This window comes from Zonotrichia leucophrys, chromosome 4A (genome assembly GCF_028769735.1).
Source record: "Zonotrichia leucophrys gambelii isolate GWCS_2022_RI chromosome 4A, RI_Zleu_2.0, whole genome shotgun sequence".
Classification (NCBI taxonomy): Eukaryota; Metazoa; Chordata; class Aves; order Passeriformes; family Passerellidae; genus Zonotrichia; species Zonotrichia leucophrys.
Genome location: NC_088174.1, coordinates 15,418,567 through 15,438,862, shown reverse-complemented (window position 1 = coordinate 15,438,862; position 20,296 = coordinate 15,418,567). Strand labels below are relative to the sequence as shown.

The window sequence follows — 20,296 nt, the reverse complement described above, 5'->3', positions numbered from 1 at the left end:
AGGAAAAACTTGAATAATTTTAATTCAGAAGAACAACGTTATCAATAGATATAGAGGCAGCCATGAAAGACTTCACCATCACCATGAGTGCTTCAAAATAAATCACTGCAAAAAATTCCTATTGCTGTTGTAATTTTCTTAGGGAGATGCTTAATAAAGAAATAGGTTAGAAAAATTATAGGGGGGAAAAATTTTTTTGGTAGCTGTGTCCCATATACGATTTTTAAAAACCCCAATAAAATATAAAAATAATTTAAATTCCTGCAGTTGTTGTAAACATGTTGACCATGGTGACTTTATTGTGCCTTCTGGTGGAAACCCCACCCTGCCTGGATTGTGGCCTTGCAGAAACTGCAGACCAAGTTTCTAATCTTCATTTCTCCTTGAAATTTCTCCCCTGCACAAGGCCTTATTTCACAAGTTGAATGCCTGTGAATTAACAGTACTTTTAATTACTTGAGATACAATCTCTATTGGAGCATTCTTTTCATTTCCCATTCATTTTTCATCCTTTCATTATCTGTCTTTCTTCCCTGTTTATATTTTAATTTGTTCTGGCTTTAACAATATACTGACTCCAATACTGTCCTAATTAAATTAAATTTATTTGCAGATTTGAACAGCAAGCCATGTTGACCTCAAAAATTCTTCCTTTTTCTTGTTTCCAGTATACTTTACTCTCTGTCAAAAAGTTCTTTTCCCCAGACCCTGCTACTTCTGCAGATTCAGCCTCTCTGCAACAAGTCCTCCAATAGATATCCCAATTAATATTTCAACTTCAATAAAGTTACAGTCCAAATCCAAGTGGCCCACAATTTTTTGTCCCTAAATGTTATTTAGGTCACTTCAAATAAATAATTGCAGAGCAGTTTCTGACCACCCTAGCAAGAAAGGACTTTGATGTTCCAGATTGGACTTTTTCCCCACAGCCATCATTCCCAATTTTCTTCATAATTAAAGCACAACTCAGAAATGTCTCTCCAGAATGGTCAAAGAACTGAAGCTGAAAGTAAAGCTCACCTGTGACTTTGCATTTCACAGCACATGAATTCACCCCTCAGCAAGCCCCAGACAGTGCCTGGACTTTCTTTCCTACTGAGAAAGCTCCTCTCACCTTTTGCACTCTGATCTTACCCTTTCATAAAGGAGATTACTTTAACATTTGAAATTATTTAACTTTCAGGTAAAATACATACACTTCTATATCACCATATTGCATGGGAGTATTGAACACTCTTATTATTCCCTTTTCACATTTCTGACTTTTTTTCTTTCCCACTGCAAGTCATGTTTCAGTGTGGAATCTTTTCCAGCCAGGATTCTCATATTAATTTCCTATCTGAACTCAGCTTGCTTTCAAAAGAAAAGTAAATGTAAAAATCATGTCAAGGGCTGATGCACAACATAACAAACCCTCTCTGCCTTTAATAATTTGCATTTGGAACCTGGCTAATAGGTGGTGTGGCAATAGAAATAAAAACCAGGAGTTTCCTCCTTTTGTTTTAGTTTCTTCTTGAATTAGAACTTTCTTTACAGGTCAGCAATGGGTTCTGGGGGGTTCTGCAGTGCTTGCATCCCTGGAACTGCAGCTGAGGCACCATCCTTGGTGTAACCCCACCAAAAGCCCAGTGGCCTTGGACCCTCAGGAAAGGCACATTCCAGCGTGTCCCAGTGACATTTCCCCAGATTTCCTGGAGCAGCAACCCCTGCCCAGTGTGAATTCCTGACCACCCTGAGCTTTCCTGGGGGGTTTCTCCCGTTCCCACAGCCCACCCTGCAGGGATGGACTGCAGATCCTGCTGAGGCTGCCTGGGAGAAATGGGTCATGAACTTGGGCACTGCCCACTGCCAACCAGAAATCCATCCAGAAATCCATGCAGGGAAAAAAAATCAATGTTCATTGACACAGCCCAGGCAGGGCTGGGGCAGGGACAGGAGCAGAGACCCAGATCCACTGGGAGCACACCAGGATGGACAGAGGGACAGAGCAAAGTGCTGATGGTGCCTCCCCTCCACAGTTAGGATTTTAAGACCAGATTGCTGGAATTGATGCTTTCCTGCTCTTTTTTTTCCATTAAAAATGTTGAAAATAAAATTCAAGTATTTATATTTATGAGTGTACAAACAGAGCTTGTGCTCTGCACCCTGTCCATATTTCCAGCACACATTAATGAGGACATTCAAGTACTGATTCCTGACTGCCTGGGGCTCTGTTTTACCTGCCCATAAACTGTCTTAAATTTGTAATGCAATTCAGTGAATCAGGGGCAAAATTATGTGTTCCATAAGACATTCTGATTTCAATAATTTCCTATATGTTAACTCCTGTTTGTTGGCATAAACAAAATAGAGATACTCTTTAGCCCCTTTAAAAATTACATTTCAAATAAGATATTTCCTGAGGTTTTTGGACTAGCTGTTCTAAAAATCCATATCAGTGAGCAATTCTGAGTCACAATTTTTTCTGGTTGCTTGGCCAGCAGTCAGATATTAGTGCAACAATCTATTAATTTTTCAAGAGTTAGCACAGAACAAGAAAACAATAGTGATATTTTAGAAATGTATTTCAGCTCATAAAGGCAGCATCAGCTCTTCTCTCGTTTCAATTATTGCCATTATTTAAAATAATTAAAATGAGATTCTTAATAATGCTTTTTGATTACATGGATCCAAATCCTAATAAATGAGTACAGATTTAAAATAGATTTTCTACTGAGTCTGGTAAAACTTTTCTGTGATCCAAGGAGAAATGTCAGAGGCAGGAGAACACCCCCAGGAGCAGAGCTGCAGGCAGCAGAAAAGCACACGGAACAGGCAGGGAGAGAAACATTTAGAAGCAGGAAAAAAAAAAGAAAAAGGCATTTTAGAGCCAGAGTGAGAAAGGAAGAGAAAGGGCAGAAAGGCAGGAGGCAAAATAAATGATACCAGGAGCTGGAAAATCCCCATCCTGCCTCAAAAGGAAAAGTAAGGTCAGGAGGCAGCACAGCGAGAGCTGCACCATTGACCAGCAGCAAGAGGAACATTTTCTGTGCTCAAAAAAGGAAAAAATTCACAATAAAAGAGTCAGCAGGGCCCTACTCGGGGACACTGGGCTGAAGGGAGATGTTTTCCCAGAGGGGGCTGCTGTGTCCGGGCACAGAGGGCTCTGCTGAGGTGACACAGAGTGACACAGGGGCTGTGCTGGCTCCTGGCTGTGGGACACAGGGTATCCAGGGAAACGCTCCGCAGTTTGGGGTCAGGGGTTCCCAAAAGGCCCTGGCTGCTGGGGTCTGCAGCATCTCCCTGCTCCTACAGCATCTCCCTGCTCCTACAGCACACACCTGCCCCTAAAGCACCTCCCTGCCCCTACAGCACACACCTGCCCCTAAAGCACACACCTGCCCCTAAAGCACACACCTGCCCCTACAGCACACACCTGCCCCTAAAGCATCTCCCTGCTCCTACAGCACACACCTGCCCCTACAGCACCTCCCTGCCCCTGCAGCACACACCTGCCCCTAAAGCATCTCCCTGCTCCTGCAGCACACACCTGCCCCTAAAGCATCTCCCTGCTCCTGCAGCACACACCTGCCCCTGCAGCATCTCCCTGCCCCTAAAGTACACCCCTGCCCCTAAAGCATCTCCCTGCTCCTGCAGCACACACCTGCCCCTACAGCATCTCCCTGCCCCTGCAGCATCTCCCTGCTCCTGCAGCACACCCCTGCCCCTACAGCATCTCCCTGCTCCTGCAGCACACACCTGCCCCTGCAGCACACACCTGCCCCTGCAGCACACACCTGCCCCTGCAGCACACACCTGCCCCTGCAGCATCTCCCTGCCCCTGCAGCACACACCTGCCCCTGCAGCATCTCCCTGCCCCTGCTGCACACACCTGCCCCTAAAGCATCTCCCTGCCCCTACAGCACACACCTGCCCCTACAGCATCTCCCTGCTCCTGCAGCACACACCTGCCCCTACAGCACACACCTGCCCCTGCAGCACACACCTGCCCCTGCAGCATCTCCCTGCCCCTGCAGCACACACCTGCCCCTACAGCATCTCCCTGCTCCTGCAGCACACACCTGCCCCTAAAGCATCTCCCTGCCCCTAAAGCACACACCTGCCCCTACAGCACACACACCTGCTCCTTGCAGCACACACACCTGCCCCTGCAGCACACACACCTGCCCCTGCAGCACACACACCTGCCCCTACAGCACACACACCTGCTCCTTGCAGCACACACACCTGCCCCTACAGCACACACCTGCCCCTACAGCATCTCCCTGCCCCTACAGCATCTCCCTGCCCCTACAGCACACACCTGCCCCTACAGCATCTCCCTGCTCCTGCAGCACACACCTGCCCCTGCAGCACACACCTGCCCCTGCAGCACACACCTGCCCCTAAAGCATCTCCCTGCTCCTGCAGCACACACCTGCCCCTGCAGCATCTCCCTGCCCCTACAGCACACACCTGCCCCTAAAGCATCTCCCTGCTCCTGCAGCACACACCTGCCCCTACAGCACACACCTGCCCCTGCAGCACCTCCCTGCTCCTGCAGCACACACCTGCCCCTAAAGCACACACCTGCCCCTGCAGCACACACCTGCCCCTACAGCACACACCTGCCCCTACAGCATCTCCCTGCCCCTAAAGCACACACCTGCCCCTACAGCACACACACCTGCTCCTTGCAGCACACACACCTGCCCCTGCAGCACACACACCTGCCCCTGCAGCACACACCTGCCCCTGCAGCACACACACCTGCTCCTTGCAGCACACACACCTGCCCCTGCAGCACACACCTGCCCCTGCAGCACACACCTGCCCCTAAAGCACACACCTGCCCCTACAGCACACACCTGCCCCTAAAGCATCTCCCTGCCCCTAAAGCACACACCTGCCCCTAAAGCATCTCCCTGCCCCTAAAGCACACACCTGCCCCTACAGCACACACCTGCCCCTAAAGCACACACCTGCTCCTGCAGCATCTCCCTGCCCCTAAAGCACACACCTGCCCCTAAAGCATCTCCCTGCTCCTGCAGCACACACCTGCTCCTGCAGCATCTCCCTGCCCCTAAAGCACACACCTGCCCCTACAGCACCTCCCTGCTCCTGCAGCACACACCTGCCCCTAAAGCATCTCCCTGCCCCTAAAGCACACACCTGCCCCTACAGCACACACCTGCCCCTACAGCACACACCTGCCCCTACAGCACACACCTGCCCCTAAAGCACACACCTGCCCCTAAAGCCTTCCGCTGCTCTGACAAAGCTGTTTCACTTGGAGGGGCAGATCTCAAGGCATACCAAGGGTATTTTGTCATTCAAGGTACAGGAAAGAAGATGAATTAAAGGTACTTAAATATTTTTTTCCCCCAATCAAGTGCATTTTGCCTCACTTTTTTCCTATCTTATTTCTAAGTGCCAGTTTCCCTCTTGGAAATAATTTCTCTTTATCAAATTCCCACAGGATAACCCAGTTATTCAAAAGCAGAACTCCTGATAAAAAAGTACAATACTATGATTTTCACGTGCCTATGTAATTGTATTATTTTATATTTTAATATTTTCAATATTCTTTCACATATCCACCTACATGAACAGAAGTTATTTTTTCTTTAGAAGTAAGTTAATACATCACATTTTATTAGCTGGTAGGAATAAAATAGCAGAGGAAAAAACAACTTTTTGATATCAAATACTTTGCTAAAAGGTTAACTGAATTAGTAACCTAGTAATTAATAATATGAACAAATAATGTCCTTCCAAGAGCTTGCAGGTTGCTGAAAAATCCCAAACCCAACTTTTAGTCAACACATGTGTCTGTAGTTTAGATAAAGTCAATTTTACCACTCCAGTCTCATCTTAAAGCTCATTTTAAACAATCTTCCAGTCTAATTAGCATTCCCTTCTGGCTGTGTGGTACCATCTCTCTGAACGCTGGCATGGTTAAACCACTCAGGTCTACTTGGTTCAGTGCAGTGTGGCAAATGTCAGTGAAATACGAGGGCATATGGCACATAATTACAGAACCATATGGATGCCAGGAGTGATAGTCAGCAGCATTTGAATGCAGGACCAAGAAAGTCAGAGGAAAAGCAATCAGAGACCATCAGACATAATCATTAAATGGATAAATATAGTTTCTGTGCAGCTGAGAGAAGCCAGGACATGTCTGTCCTTTACTGAAGCAAAGGCTGTTTGAGCATGTGGCTGTAGAGCAATCTCTACATTATTTTTAGTTTGGTTTGGTTTAGTTTTTCAGGTTTTAGTTTGGTTTGTAAATTTATACGCGCAGCTGATCAAGGTGAGCGATGCAAGGAGTCACTTACCAACGCACAGAGCAGATCCACAGCTTCCAGGATCAGCTCCTGGTGGCCAATGCGAGTCACCCCCAGCTCCTCCAGCTCCTGGTGAGTGATGTGCAGCAGCTGCTCCCCGTTGATCTTCTCTCTCTCAAAGTTTTTGATGTATTGTTGGAGGCAATCATCGAGGCCTGGTTAGAAAAGACAACAGCACAGATTCAGAGAGAGGAGAAAAACCCAAGGAAACAGTTCTGTAGCTCAGAAATACAGAAATTTCTTGGGAATACAAGCTTCCTTCATTTTGGGGCTGTTATGGAGAGCATGCAATGAAAATTAAAATTTAACTTAGATAACCCAGCACATGCTGCTAGGGAGAGAAGTTTGTATCACTGATATTATTTTCAACATTTTTAAACATTTTAATAGTAATTCAAAACCTCCATGGAGACAAGGGAAGGACAAACCAGCACAGAGAGTGACATTACAAAAAACCTTTTTCTCGTGATGTCACAAAGACCTAAATATAAGTTTATCTTATGATTAGGAACAAATTCTTCCTGTAACTCTTCCAGGACTCTTCAAGGTCACAGAGTTTGGCTGTCCCTGATCAGGAAGAGTTTTTCAGGCTCAGCACCCACCCACACTGACTCTGCTACACCCACTGCCAGTTCTCACCCCACATTATCCAGATTTCTGAATCCAAACAACACCAAAATGGTTTTGTTACAACACCTCCAACTAAGAATACAATTTTACCCATGCACAAGGAATTGTTCCATTTCACCCTGAAGCTTGATAGGGTGAGAATAACAGATTATTTTGTTTCTCAGACCAAAGAAGAAACTGATTAACAACTCTGAAAGATTTTTCTTCCCCTAAATCTGTTTCTGAACCACGCAAAGCCTTGAATTTCCAGCCAAAACAATGAGTTGAACGCAGGGATCTACTGCTGAAAGCTACATGAGGTCCCTCAGAGGTCCCTCAAGGACTGTCAGATCCAACAGAAATCTGATGTGCACATGATTTTCTAGAGACCTGCAAAATGCACCTTCAATAACTCCATCTACCAAGGAAAGTAAAACACTCATTTTCAGTTATTTGCCCTGCAGTGATGCAGGTAAATCCAAAATCCATAAAAATACAGAGATCCAGAAAGCACAGAAATAACCAACCTGGGCATTTATGACAGCTTTGAAATGCAATTTTTGCACACAGCCATTATCAAATAGACTTTGAGTTTGCAGAGACACTGAGAAAGAGTTCTGACACCTTGAATGGGTGTGCTGGGTGTCCCCACTCTACACCCCAATAAACACAGCTCAGCTGGGACAAAAGGAGTGTGGTGAAAATGGAACAAACCAAAGTGTTTGTCCTCACTCTGTAAATACAAGGGGATACATGCAGTTCCATTTAATTAACTCTTCTTTCAACACGATCCAATTATGTGCTCTGCAAACTGATAGTCCTGAGTTATGTTATAGATAAAGCTCATTTACCAAGCCAAGTGCACAGCTTTGTATTCACTAACACCTATGTCCCATACAAAGCTGGTTCAGTGATAAAAATGTCATATTTTATGGTGTAATTCAAAAGCATGAGGCAGTTTGGGAGATTTTTAAAGCTCAAATCAGCAGTCTGTAACTAATACCTAAATCTTTCCTCTATTCTAGAATGGTCTGCAAATAGGAAACAACTTCTTTGCATCTGTTCATTATTTTTAATGATCTCATGAATGATTTTACATAAGTATAGTTCAGTTCAATTGGCTGAGTCACTGCAAATTCTCTGTTTATTATTTAACATTTTCAACTCCAAGCTGTTGCACATTTCTGTTCCCTCTTGGTCAAGAACAATTCTTAAAACCATTTTAGAGCAAAAATTCCAAACCCCACACCTCCCAGATTTGCATTTAGTGGACATTGCCCCAAAACTCAGAAAAAAAGTCCCAAAACCGCTACTAGATATTAAATTATTTTCAACAAAACAAATTAATTAAAAAATTTAGGATCAGTGGCCCCAACAAGCATTTGCAGCATTAAGAGAGATTTAGGAAAACCCAAGTGAATGTGCCACGCTGTGAGAAGTGTGCAGTCAGATGTATTAAACCTGCCTTTGTGCCAGGGAGAATGTATGACAGCAGAGCAAAATATCAAATTTGTATTATTTGTGCTGCTCTGTAATAGCTCCCCAGGGCACCTTTACAAGGCATTTACTTACTGGTGCAAACAGTGTGGCAGTTGACAAGAGAATATAGAAATATATCATTAAAGGGCCAGGCTGTCTCACAGAATGACAGCACTTAATAAATACACACCGAAAAGAGAGATTAGATTTGCCCATTGCTCTCTGCTTTTCTGTCTCTCTGGAAGCCAAGAACTGAAATGTGAAGCATTCCAAAGCAGGAATTCAGCATCAGGAAAATCTTCTTTATTTTCAGGGCTCCAATTGTTTTTACATGAAAATATCCAAGATGAAATTAGAAAGGGTACAGAACGAGCTCATGTTGACTCACCCAAACCAAATGAAATATTTATTTCCTCGAGCCTCTCAGGTCTCATTAGTGCTCTTTATGCATTTTCCTTCAACATCATTTCTGTTTACAGATAACTATTAAGGCAGTTCAGATTCATAACTGAAGAAAGAAGAGGTTTTAGCTCTGCTTAGATGTAGGTAAATAAAATTAACCCGCTGGCCCCAAGATACACAACATCAGTGTCAGGCAAGAAACACAGAAATTTGCAGTTCTTTTGCTTCACATTCTTATTTTATTTGTGTGCATTTTGTAACTAACCAACATCTCCTTCAGAGTACAATAAAGTGATTGAAGAAAAATTGTTTAAACATGGCTGTTTTACTTTAAAGCCCTTGATGAGAAAATTACAGCTGGGGGTTGGAGAATTTTTATTTCTCCAACCCAGATGGGCTCAAGGAGTTAATTCACTTTAACAGAAAATCAATGAAGGTTGAAGACATTTACTAATCTCTCAGTGTTATTTGAGAGGACAAGAAAAAAGGAGTTATCCATCAGCCCAAGTGCTGACTGAGTCAGCTCTGGCTGAACATTGCATTAAAAGCTGTATAAACCCTTGTGCTCAGAAAAGGAGGGAAATCAGGGAAAGCACCCCATAAACCACATCCACCTGAAAACTCTGACATTTTCCTGCTGTATAGTTGGATGCCAGGATCTCAAAGGTCTTTCCCATAGTCTCTCTTTCCATTTTTAAGTTAAAAAAATCATATTGAATCCACATGGCCTAGGAAAACTTCATCTCCATATTCAAAGAGCAGAGGACAAGGAAGCAACTCTGATATGTTGACTGCAAACTTATTTTGCAAATAAAGCATCTAAAGTCAAACTCAAGGAAACGTGAAGAAAAAGGAGTTAGAAAATTTTAGGGAGAAAGGGCAGGAAAAGAAGAGCCAGTCAGCTTGAAAATGTTTATTTTTAGAAATGCATAATTAGGAAAAAAGGAATAATTGAAACAGAAAACAAAACAAAGCCTTAAAAATATCTCTAAATCTGAGAGCAAACATTACAGAAGAGATGTCACATATTGTGGGCAATAAGGTTCACTGAGATTAAAATGAATCTTTCCATCCGTGTCAACAAATGGCAGGTTTGGTTTCCATTAAAAGCACAAACATTGCTGCCATGTTATGTAAACATCTGTCCCTTTGCCTCCACTCTTGGACAAAGATATTGAAAATATTACCATTATTTATAAAAATATCTGTCCCTTCCCCTCTGCACTGGACAAAACCAGTGAGAATATTACCATTATTGAAAAAATGACCATAAAATGAATGAAGGGAAAGCCCAAGGGGTTGCCTTTTGTGCAGGAATGGTGGAGCCAGGACAGCTCTCACAGGAGAACTGCAGGAGCAATAACTCTGTCAGGTGTGATCCATCCCAGAAGGAATTCCTAAGTTTAAAATCTGTAATTTCCAATTTTTCATCATCTCTCCATCACTAACAGGCATTTACTCACTTCTCCTCTTTTCCTATATTTTAACAGATTTTTGCAACTTAATGGAAACTACTCTGGCTGTTTAATCTCTCCTAAAGAACTCCTGCCCAAAGGATGAGCTTGTTGCTGCTCCATGAGAATTCCCAGGGGAAAATGCAGCAGCCGGCTGGAGCAGCAAAGCCTGGCAGACGAGGGGATACAAAACAGCTCCTCTGGTAGGAAAATGCACTGTTGGGTTGGGTTTTTGGGTGAAAAAGAAGGAAATCAGTTGGCGGGAATGCAATGATCAGTCCTGGCTTCAGCACTGCTGCAAGAGGGGTGAGATCCTCTCTCTCTCACTGACAAAGTATTCAGTGGTTTTCCTGATCAAAAGCATATCTAGAAATTAAAAGTGCACAGCACCACACTAAACTCCCATTTGCACAAAGGCCTCTAAATAAATACAGTATAGAATCTGAACATAATATAGAATAAATATAATAAAGAATCTGAGAAAAGTCTGTGGGACCTGGATCCAAAGGACAAAAGCTGGAAGTTGATGGGATAATCTGTTTGCTCAGAAGAATTACACTTTGGCCTGCCAAGACCAATTAATAACCCATTAATGTGCCTCATTTTATTATTAAAAGCTGTAATACAACACTATCTTTGCTCTTGCAGAATGGTGACTTGAGAACAATCAGCAGATCAAAGAGAAACAGGGACACATATCAATTTTCTAATGGTGTTGTGCTGTTGTTTCTGGACTTGCAAGTCCAGCAAATCAGCTCTTCCCTCATAGGAAATGTAAAATCTCTCACTACTGTGGTGAAAATTCTGATTAATTGGGGAAGGCAGCATGAACTTCTGCTCCTGTCACAACCTTCAGTTTATATATGCAGATCTGCTTAAATACATCCAGCATTTAACAGCACCCAAAGGCTCAGTCCAAGTGTAATTTTTACAGAAAGCAAAAAAAAGTTGGGTTTGGTGGTTTTTTTAAAGAACAAGGGATATATTCCATGTAAAGCAATATTCAGCAGCTAGCTCGAAAGATCTGGAAGGAATTGACTGGCTGGCTGAGAGACTGAAGAGAATTCATGCCTTTTCCTAAATGCAATTTTATTGAATACACACATCAATGCAGCCGTGTTCTTGATCAAAACCCCTTTGATTTATTACCCTGGGCTCAGGCACAGTGGAGCCTTTCCAATTCTTACATAACTCATAACAAGGAAAATCATCAGGTGGGTATTTTTGCCAGTGACGTTGGAAAGATTTTTAAGAATTATTCATTCCAAATAAAGAAAAGGCATAATCCTCAGGGCCATGTTCACACTAAGCTGACTCTGAAATACCAGATATTTGTTCTTAAGCTCTTCAGGAGGAAAAATCAAAACTATTTAGAGCGTCAAGAGTAAAGTATCTTCATACTACCACAATTCAGAAAGAGACAGATGGGAACGTGTTGAAAACACTGGAAAACACCAAGCCTGGAATATTTCAGGCCTCAACTTTCTTAAACTTCAGAGTATATTTGAAATCTAAGGATTGCAGTATTTTGCATCTTTAAGCCTACATGTCACAAACCTGACCTAGAGAAATATAGCAGCTAGATGACAGAATTTCACCAAAAAAAGTACATTTAAAATCACAACATAGCAATTTTAAATGTAGAAGAAATTCACTGCAGAAATTCACCAACACAGAAAAGGAAAAAAAAAAATTTCCAATTGTTCTGAAAAGAAGAATGCCTCAATTCTGGCTTTATGTGACCTTTGAATGCCTGACTGTGCACGTAGAATGTGTTTAAATGTTGCTTCCCGGCTGAGTTTCCTCTGCGTCACCGCGATATTCACAGGGATACAGATGGATGTTTTAGATGCAAATACAGGCAGACTTGTGCTGCTTGAATTTGCAGATCCTCATCTGCATGAACAGGAACTGGGGCGGGATGAGCACCCTGAATTGATGCTTCCCAGGCACCAACTGACACCAAAAGTGCTGGCTGCCATTCCAGGCTGCAGCGTGGGTGGAACTGCACTGGGCATAAACCCTTCCTCTGGTGTCAGGCCACTGCTCCAGGCTGGGCAGTCCATGAGGGGCTGCCCTTGCTCCATTCTCTCGCCTGAGAGTGTCAGATGCACAGCAGCACCGGGATCTGCCCTGTCCATGCCCCCTGCAGACACTCTCAGCTCCAGCATCCAGCTGGGCTCTCGACAGCTGGAGCACTTCTGCATTTCTGCTCCTCATCCTCATCCTGCAGCTGTCCCTGGCTCAACTGTGCCAGCCACAAGAACCCTCTCCCCTTCTTAGCACAGAATTCTGGAGATTCTTCGCCTAAAAAACCCCCTGCATATCTTCAACTCCCTCCATTCACTGCCAGCTCCCATTTCCCCATATCCCATTTTTTCTCCTTCCATGCTGCCTCTCTTATTTTCCACGTGTGAAAAACAAGAGCTTGTCAGCTCTGCCTCCTCTGTAACCAGCAGGGAAGCAGATTTGGGAGAGCAGGAGCTGGGAACTTCCAACCTTGCTCCTCTTCTCTCCCCAGACCAGGTCAGGGCTTCACTCACAGATCACAAAGGAACAAACTCCTCAGGGAACAGAAAAATCCACAGCAAGTTCCTAAGTGTCCTTGTTGTTCCCCTCCAAATCAGGACAAACATCACTGTTCCCTCACCACAGGGCATGTCTGAGACACAGACCAGCCTCCCAAATTTTACCCCATAAGCAAAACCAGTGGGAATACTACTTCACCCCTGAAACTTCATTATTTTATTTTTAGTATGGCTAAAGCAAGGGGCTTTCCCATAATCTCAGTGCCTGTAAGTCCAAGATCTTTCCAGCAGCAATTTTCCAAGATCACTTTCCCAGATAATTTTCCAAGTGTTATCAAGACAAAAGCTGGGCTCGAATGATCAATATTTTAAGAGTTCACAGCAGCTGAGAAGGTTCTGTAAGGGGATGTGTCAAGCAATATTAATAGCAAACGAACAAACTGCTGAACTAATAAAATTTGATTTAATGCTATGCCATCACCCTTAAATTGACATTCATATATATGAAGTAAATGACTTTATATAGCTGTGCCTTCATTACCTATGAATGAATAATAGGAAGTGAAGCCATTCTAACTTTGTCCTCAACACTTGACAGGTGCCGTGGAGCTGTGGGATTACCACGGATGTAATAAACAGCATTTTCAGGAAGCTTGCTGGAACCAGACCTGACCACAAAGAGGTTTCTGGATGAAAAAGAAGAATGGATCACATTTTCAGGCCCGAGTGTGTGCTCCTTGTTGCCACATTTGCCAACAATTTAACCTCGAGATACGTCACTGATGCTGTTACTGAGGAACTTCCCATAAAAGTGACAAAACCCAGAAGCATCTTAATTAGCTCTGTGTGCTAATGAAAATCTACATCTTTCCTTAGCTTCATTAATTTTCTCTTTGATGAAGATATAACCACTGCCCCCAGTCATTCCTGAAGCAGCATGGCTGAGGGATGACCTGGAAGTGCTCAGGAGCCTTTAAAGCCTCCAGGTTCAGATCTCCTGTGTAATTAATGAAATTATTCCAAATTTCAGAGTGTCTGAGCTGAGGACATGGGACCCTGAATTTGTTACATTTATTTTAAAAGATAAATGTTTTGGCCCAGTGCAAGGCAAGTGCCTTTATTTGCTACACTGGACTATGCAAACACAGCTTTATTTTTTTGAGTCAGTGTTTGATGGGAGCCTGACCTGACAGAAGTGCTGGCTCCAGCACAGACATCCTGGAATACATGTCCAAATTTAACAAAACTTTTAGAACCAACTAAAAAGACAATGCAACATATTCTTGGACTTGTGAAGTTCTATCTAGATACTTCTATCTAGAAGTATCTTCATGATTTATTCTCAAACCAAAATGCAGAATTAGCACAATTAAATTCCTAAACTCTTTGTGCAGTCACAAAAGATCTGTGTCAGAATAATTCAGGTGATAACAAACATCTCTGATCTCTGGGATCAGTGAGAACACTGAAAAGAGAGAACATCCAACCTTTGTACACGAGGGATGGCATTGCCTACAAGTGGAGAATTGATGTGCTCAGGGCTCACATTGCTCCTTGTTGCAGCAAGTGCCAAAGGTTGTGCTCTCCTCTGCCTGGGTTGGAGGGCAGGGACAGGGGAGAATTTTCCAGCTCTCTGCTCCCCAGAAAATGTTTTTGCAATAACCATTAACTTGCTGCCAAAGATGGCAGAGGGGAAAAACCTCTCACTGTAACCAAACCAAACAAAAACCCCAAAACCACCAGGAAAAAAGAACAATTCTTAGGCAGAGAGTAAAACAGGGAATCAGTATTTCCTTCACTAGAGCCTGAGCAGAATGAGGTGAGTTTATTTCAGAGAGTTTCCACTTCAGAAAGGTTAACAAGTCTAATAAGGAAGGAGCAGCATTAAGCATGTCTCATCTACAAGCACTGATCTTAAAAGCAAAAGCACAAGAACAAATAAATATAACTGAAAGCTCCTTCCTCCATGCTTCTGAGGATTTATCCACCTTGTACTGTGCACAGGAAAGTCTTAATCACAGATTGACCTTCAAAAAATGACTTTGGTATCACAGAAAATCAAACAAACCCTCACGCCAAGGAAGTTCTTGTACAAGTACTACAGGGATATGCCCCATTTGTCCCTGTCTTAAATGTGAAGAAAAAAATTACTGAAGAGTGAGATAACGAGCCTGTCTGAGCTAATCAATAGAGAGGAGGTAACCTGTCAGACAAAATTCATGTAATAGCAAGACAGACATTTAAAGTTCTGTGAAATGAGTCCTTCCCTAAAAGTATCTCTGATCACTTTGCAACAGAGCTGCACATTAAATTCAGTTCATCATCATATCAAACCCCATCCAGGCACAGGGTCACAGATGCCTCAGAACAGACTTCCCAGCCAGAATATGTCTAAAAAACCTGAAATTTTCTGAGTCACATCTACAGGTGTTCTACAGAATGTTCTCAATCAACCAAACTCGTGTGGGACAGGCAGAATCCCTGGGTCACATCCTCCCCCCACAAGTGCAAAGGCTTGCAGAGCTGAGGGGGATAAGGAGCTGACAGGGGAGAATCGAACAAAAAGTGCTACAGATGTTCCAGTGCCAAAATACATTAATTCTTGTTTTGACTTCACTGACATATTTTACTAAGAATCCCAGATATCAAAAGAACAGCCAAATCCAGCGTGGGTGTTTGGAGTGAAAAGCCCAAACAAATCAGATTTCTGCTCAACCCAATTTCTTCAGCAGCCACGAGTCCATGACCTAATTCATGAGTCAGAGTTTAGACACCTGCAAGATGCAAATTCCCAAAGTAGAAGGTGGCCTTGGCAACTCACACAGTTCTTTACAGACAAGCCAAAAATCAGATTGCTGCAAGAAGCAAAGGAAAGGGGGAGCATTTGATCTTTTCTCAGGGATATTCAGAAGCTTTGGTGATGGCTTCTGTTGGCACCTACTCAGCAAAGGCTGTGGATCAGTTGATCTGAGGTTTCACCCACATCTCTCCTGCTCCTTTTTCTCCAAGGATGCCACACAAGCACTGCAGCCCCCCTTGTTTATGTCATCCTGTTGACTCTGTAAATCTGAATGATCTTAAAAGAGGCTCTTTCCTTCAGCAGTTTGCAGGAATTAGCTCTAGCACTCAGTGGGGAGCTCAGTTAAAAGTCAGGTCGTTGGCAGGAATTGTCAATTAAGGCAATTCCCAAACTAGGAATCCATATTTTTATCAATAGGAAATGTACAAAACTAACAAAAGCAGGCAAATGGGAAGAAATCACAGAAGAACTCATCAGCCTGTAAATCCTCCTGAAGAAGCTTTTCCCTTTTCTTACATTTCCCCATTTTTATTCCATGTTTCTGTTCCATGTCTATACCAGACAGATTTATTATGGTTGTTATTGAACAAAATGAGAGCTAGAAATTTTTATTCACTACCACTTTGCATGCAGTGCCAGATTAAGATAGATTAAGTCTCTGGCTTCAACTACATGATGAAAGATATTACTACATCTTAAATCACTATTATTTTGTGGTTTAATTCTGATTTCTAAATGTTTTGCTATTTGATCTGGACATAGTTTATCCAAGATTAAATAGTTCTGTGAGGTAACATGAAACAAGCAAGAATCTTATCATACCTAAAGAACTGTATAGCCTAAAGTCCATGAATAAAATATGATTACAACTCAACATATAAGAAAAATCCATCCAGCATAGCAATAAATCAGTACAAAAAAAGAAAGTAGGTTACAAAAAGGTTACAAAACATTTCAAAGCCATAGGATGTCACTCACTCATATGTTTGATATAAGACTTTTTAAAATACTTAAAGATGATTAAATCTTTGACATGGCAGCATGCAAAAAAGGGACATAGGACAGGCCTAGTGCTTGAATTCCAATCTCTCTGACAAAGAAGTACCAGGCTGGAAGAACTGCAGTGTTCCCAACTACCATTCCTGGTTATTTTTATGCTCTGCACAGATAAACAGTTAAAGATTTCTTTCAAGTTTCAAGTCATCAGACAAGGAGTAAGAGATACTCAATAGTAACACATCAATGTGTGTGCTGTCCATAAACTCTCTAAATAGAGCTGCTGGTGAAAAGGTAAATGCAATAACTGTAAAAATACTCTATTGAGCAGGATAAATCAATTCTGTGTCAGCAAAAGCAGCACAATATGAAATAATGTTTCTGGGGACATTCCCCATGGCTTCTTTTGCACTTCCCTCACAGCCATGCCCAGTAAAGCCTCAAAAAAGGAAATTCTCCTCTGGTTTATTTTTTATATGAGCCAGAGAACAGAACATGAAGGACAGGAGAGGTGAGCTGGCTCCTTAAGCTCACTGAGCAAGTGGTTTGCTCTAATAGGATCAAGCAAACTGTAACACACAAACAATGATTTACTGAGAAAGGTGAGTGTACAAACTACAGGTTCCTGTATAAAAGAGCTGTGATGAGAAAAAAGCAGGAAAACCAAGACTGAGGTATTCCAGAAAGGTCAGAAGCATGACTTTCATATTTATGAAACATTTTTTCTTGAAATTGTTGCGAGATTAGCTTTTTCAAAGTTGCCATTTTCCTGAACTTTTAGAAATATCACACGAAACAAAGACAACTTCAACCTAAGAAATTAAGATATTATTAATTTCTCCATTAAAATGCATTGTGCCACCTATTGCTGCAATTTCTTCTTCCTGGAACACTACTTGGTAAATTAAAATGTAAATCTGGCCGCTTCAATCACTCTCAGCACATATGGAAACACTCAGTGCATCCAGGATCCATGAGGTTTTCCATCCAACATTTAAATATTAGAAAAAGCTAAAATAAAATTGATAAAAAGACCTTGAAAAGTTCTTCTGTGAGGACTATAATGGCTATCATTTATAAAGGAAGTGTTGCCAATTACAACCAAGGGCTCCATCCCATAGAGTCCTCCCAGGGGCTCTCTGCACTGCCCAGGGCTGGATCCCACCCAAAGAGCAGCAAAGAGCAGATGGAGCTGGGGTCTGATCCCACAGACACAGCACAATTCTTGTCCCTCTTGATGCCTTGAGATTTTAGCTTTTACATTTTTCATGTATTTGTAATCCTGCAGTTCTTTAATGAATAACTCTAAGCTCCATGTACAGTGTTAGCTACTGTCTCCTCATTTTGGGCAGACACAACAATTCCTCTCCAGGCCTAGGAATCAAGGACACCTCACTGCCTCAGGCCCTGAGAGATGGAAACCAAAGGGAGTTGAGGGAGCAAACTTGGGGTCAATGACTTCATTACCTGAGGCTGTAATTGGAATATTAACCCCCAATGTGCAAAGGGCCCAAACTTATAAAAGTGCGCAAACTCGTGACCCATCGTCCATTTTCGGGGGTAGCCCGTGGGGCACTTCATCTGCCCCAAATGTCCCTGAAGGCCCTTCAATAAATATCATTGCTTTTATTCCATTAATTTTGCCTGCCCTCTGTTTTTAGGTAGCCCCAAAAGGATCCCCACAGCACTGAGAGGATTTTGGGAGCACCGAGCCATGGTTGGCGCTCTGGCCTGGCCAGGGACACCGGGCCTGATGGGGGATGACAGTAAGGCTGGGGGACACATGGCTGCAATGAGTGGGGAGACAGTTAGGGCTGGGGACACACACAGGGTGGACACCAGGCCTGAGGGGACAGAAGGGCTGAGGGGGGACACACACTGGGTGGACTACAGGCTGAGGGGGACACACACGGGCGGCGGACAAACACCAGGGCTGGGGGGACATAGAGTTGAGGGTGGGGACACACACAGGGCAGAAGACAAACACCAGGACTGCGGGGGGACAAAAGAGTTGGAGGGACACCAGGGCTGAGGGGGGACACACACTGGGACTGAGGAGGGACAGGGCAGGGGGATGTGGCATCTCCAGCCTGGCTCCAGGCCCCGGCAGGAATGGCTTCACAACATAAGAGGATTTCACTCCCAGCTCCATTTTCTGCTGGAATTGTGTCATTCCCACCGTGGCTCCGGGCAGATCTGAGATCCAAACACCCCATACCCCACAAACGACCCCAAACCCAACCCCAATTCCAGCTCCAGGCACTCCCAGCCTCAGCCCAAAATGCAAAACCAGCACAGGGAAAGAATTATGGAAATGGATTCACTCGTGTGAAATCATTTCAGGTTGCATTAATCATATTGCACAGTCTTAATTGGTCTCTTTTAAAAATTAAAGGTTAAGTGCATTATTTCCCTGAAGTGAGCATAAGCTATTGATTACCTTCAATCTGAAAATTAATTTATTTCATATATTTTACATATATTAAGATTCCCCCTTTTAAAAGCTTTGAAGAGATCTACTTTAGATAAGACATGTCTACCATGTATCCCTCCCTAGTTCATGGCCTCTTCAATTAAGAATTTAAAGGACTTTAGAAACAAAAAGTTGTAAATTTTATCTTAAATACAGCAGCTGTTTAAGATGGAATTTGGACTTTTCCTTTGCTACCCTTTTATTAACAACAAGTTACATTCTCCAATATAGTTTAAGTAACTTGATAATGTAGACAAATTGACAATACTATTCAGTGTTTCTTTTCCCTAAAACTATATCAGTGGGACCGGAAAAATTCAAATTATGACCTTTAACACACATCTAACCATGTTGTTTGCTCCCTAAGAGCAATTTGCAGATTCTAACTTAAAAGAAAAAAAATAGGTGCTTGCAAAACTGCTAAAAGTCATTTCCAAAACTTGAATGTCCTTGACTTACTTTAGTCATTTTCAGGGACAGAATGAAAAATTAGTATTTCCTCTAGAGGGCTTCAGGATCTGTATTATTTCCCAAGTCAGAGTTAGATTGCACTGAGTGGCTGCACTGGTGAGGGTCACAGAGGCTCCTTGCTGCTCTCATTCCTCCTGCTTTGGGCAAAAATCCTCACAATTAGTGGAGAGCAGAGGTCAGGCCCTGATGCTCCTGCCATGATTTGTGTTCTCACTTCCCAGTGCTGCTGTGAGAATCCAGAACTGATGGTTATGTGATTATTGTTACCAGAAATGCTGAAGTTAATAAATTTTAACTTTGTTTTCCTGCAGTTTTACTCCTTATGAGAATCAGTACTTTCTTTAAACTCTTAGTGCCATACTAACATGAATCCAAAATTTAACAGATCTAAAGCAGTGCACGCATGGAAACTCACACATCAAATAAATGCTACTGATGATGATATTATTTTTTTTAATTTTTCTCAAAGACTGTATTGTGAAAATCCCGCTAACCAAGTTTTTGATGCAGAATTGATATACTAAAATAAAATTTAATTGAGATTCAGGACTTCAAATCTAATCACTTTACTGTCTCCATGTTTGCTTTTACTATCTCCATGTTTGCCACCAGAAATCCAAGGCTTGATCAGCCAAGATATTCTGCCCTACATTCTGTCATTTTCCTCTGGTTTTGTGCAATACTTTGTAGTTTCTATGTCTACCTTACACCTGAGCCACTGTTATTCAGCAGCTCCTACTTTTCAGGTTAAATCC

The 20,296-nt window shown here is 42.7% G+C and overlaps 1 protein-coding gene across 3 annotated transcripts in view; it reads right to left on the bottom strand.

The window, feature by feature from the left end:
• The window catches only part of LOC135447654 (connector enhancer of kinase suppressor of ras 2-like), a 169,763-nt gene that overhangs the window by 103,853 nt on the left and 45,614 nt on the right, over positions 1 to 20,296 (bottom strand). For all 3 annotated transcript variants that reach the window (XM_064712703.1, XM_064712701.1, XM_064712704.1), the window contains one exon: positions 6,321 to 6,484. In XM_064712703.1, coding sequence (XP_064568773.1) covers positions 6,321 to 6,484 — 164 coding nt within the window. The remainder of the gene's footprint in view (positions 1 to 6,320; positions 6,485 to 20,296) is intronic.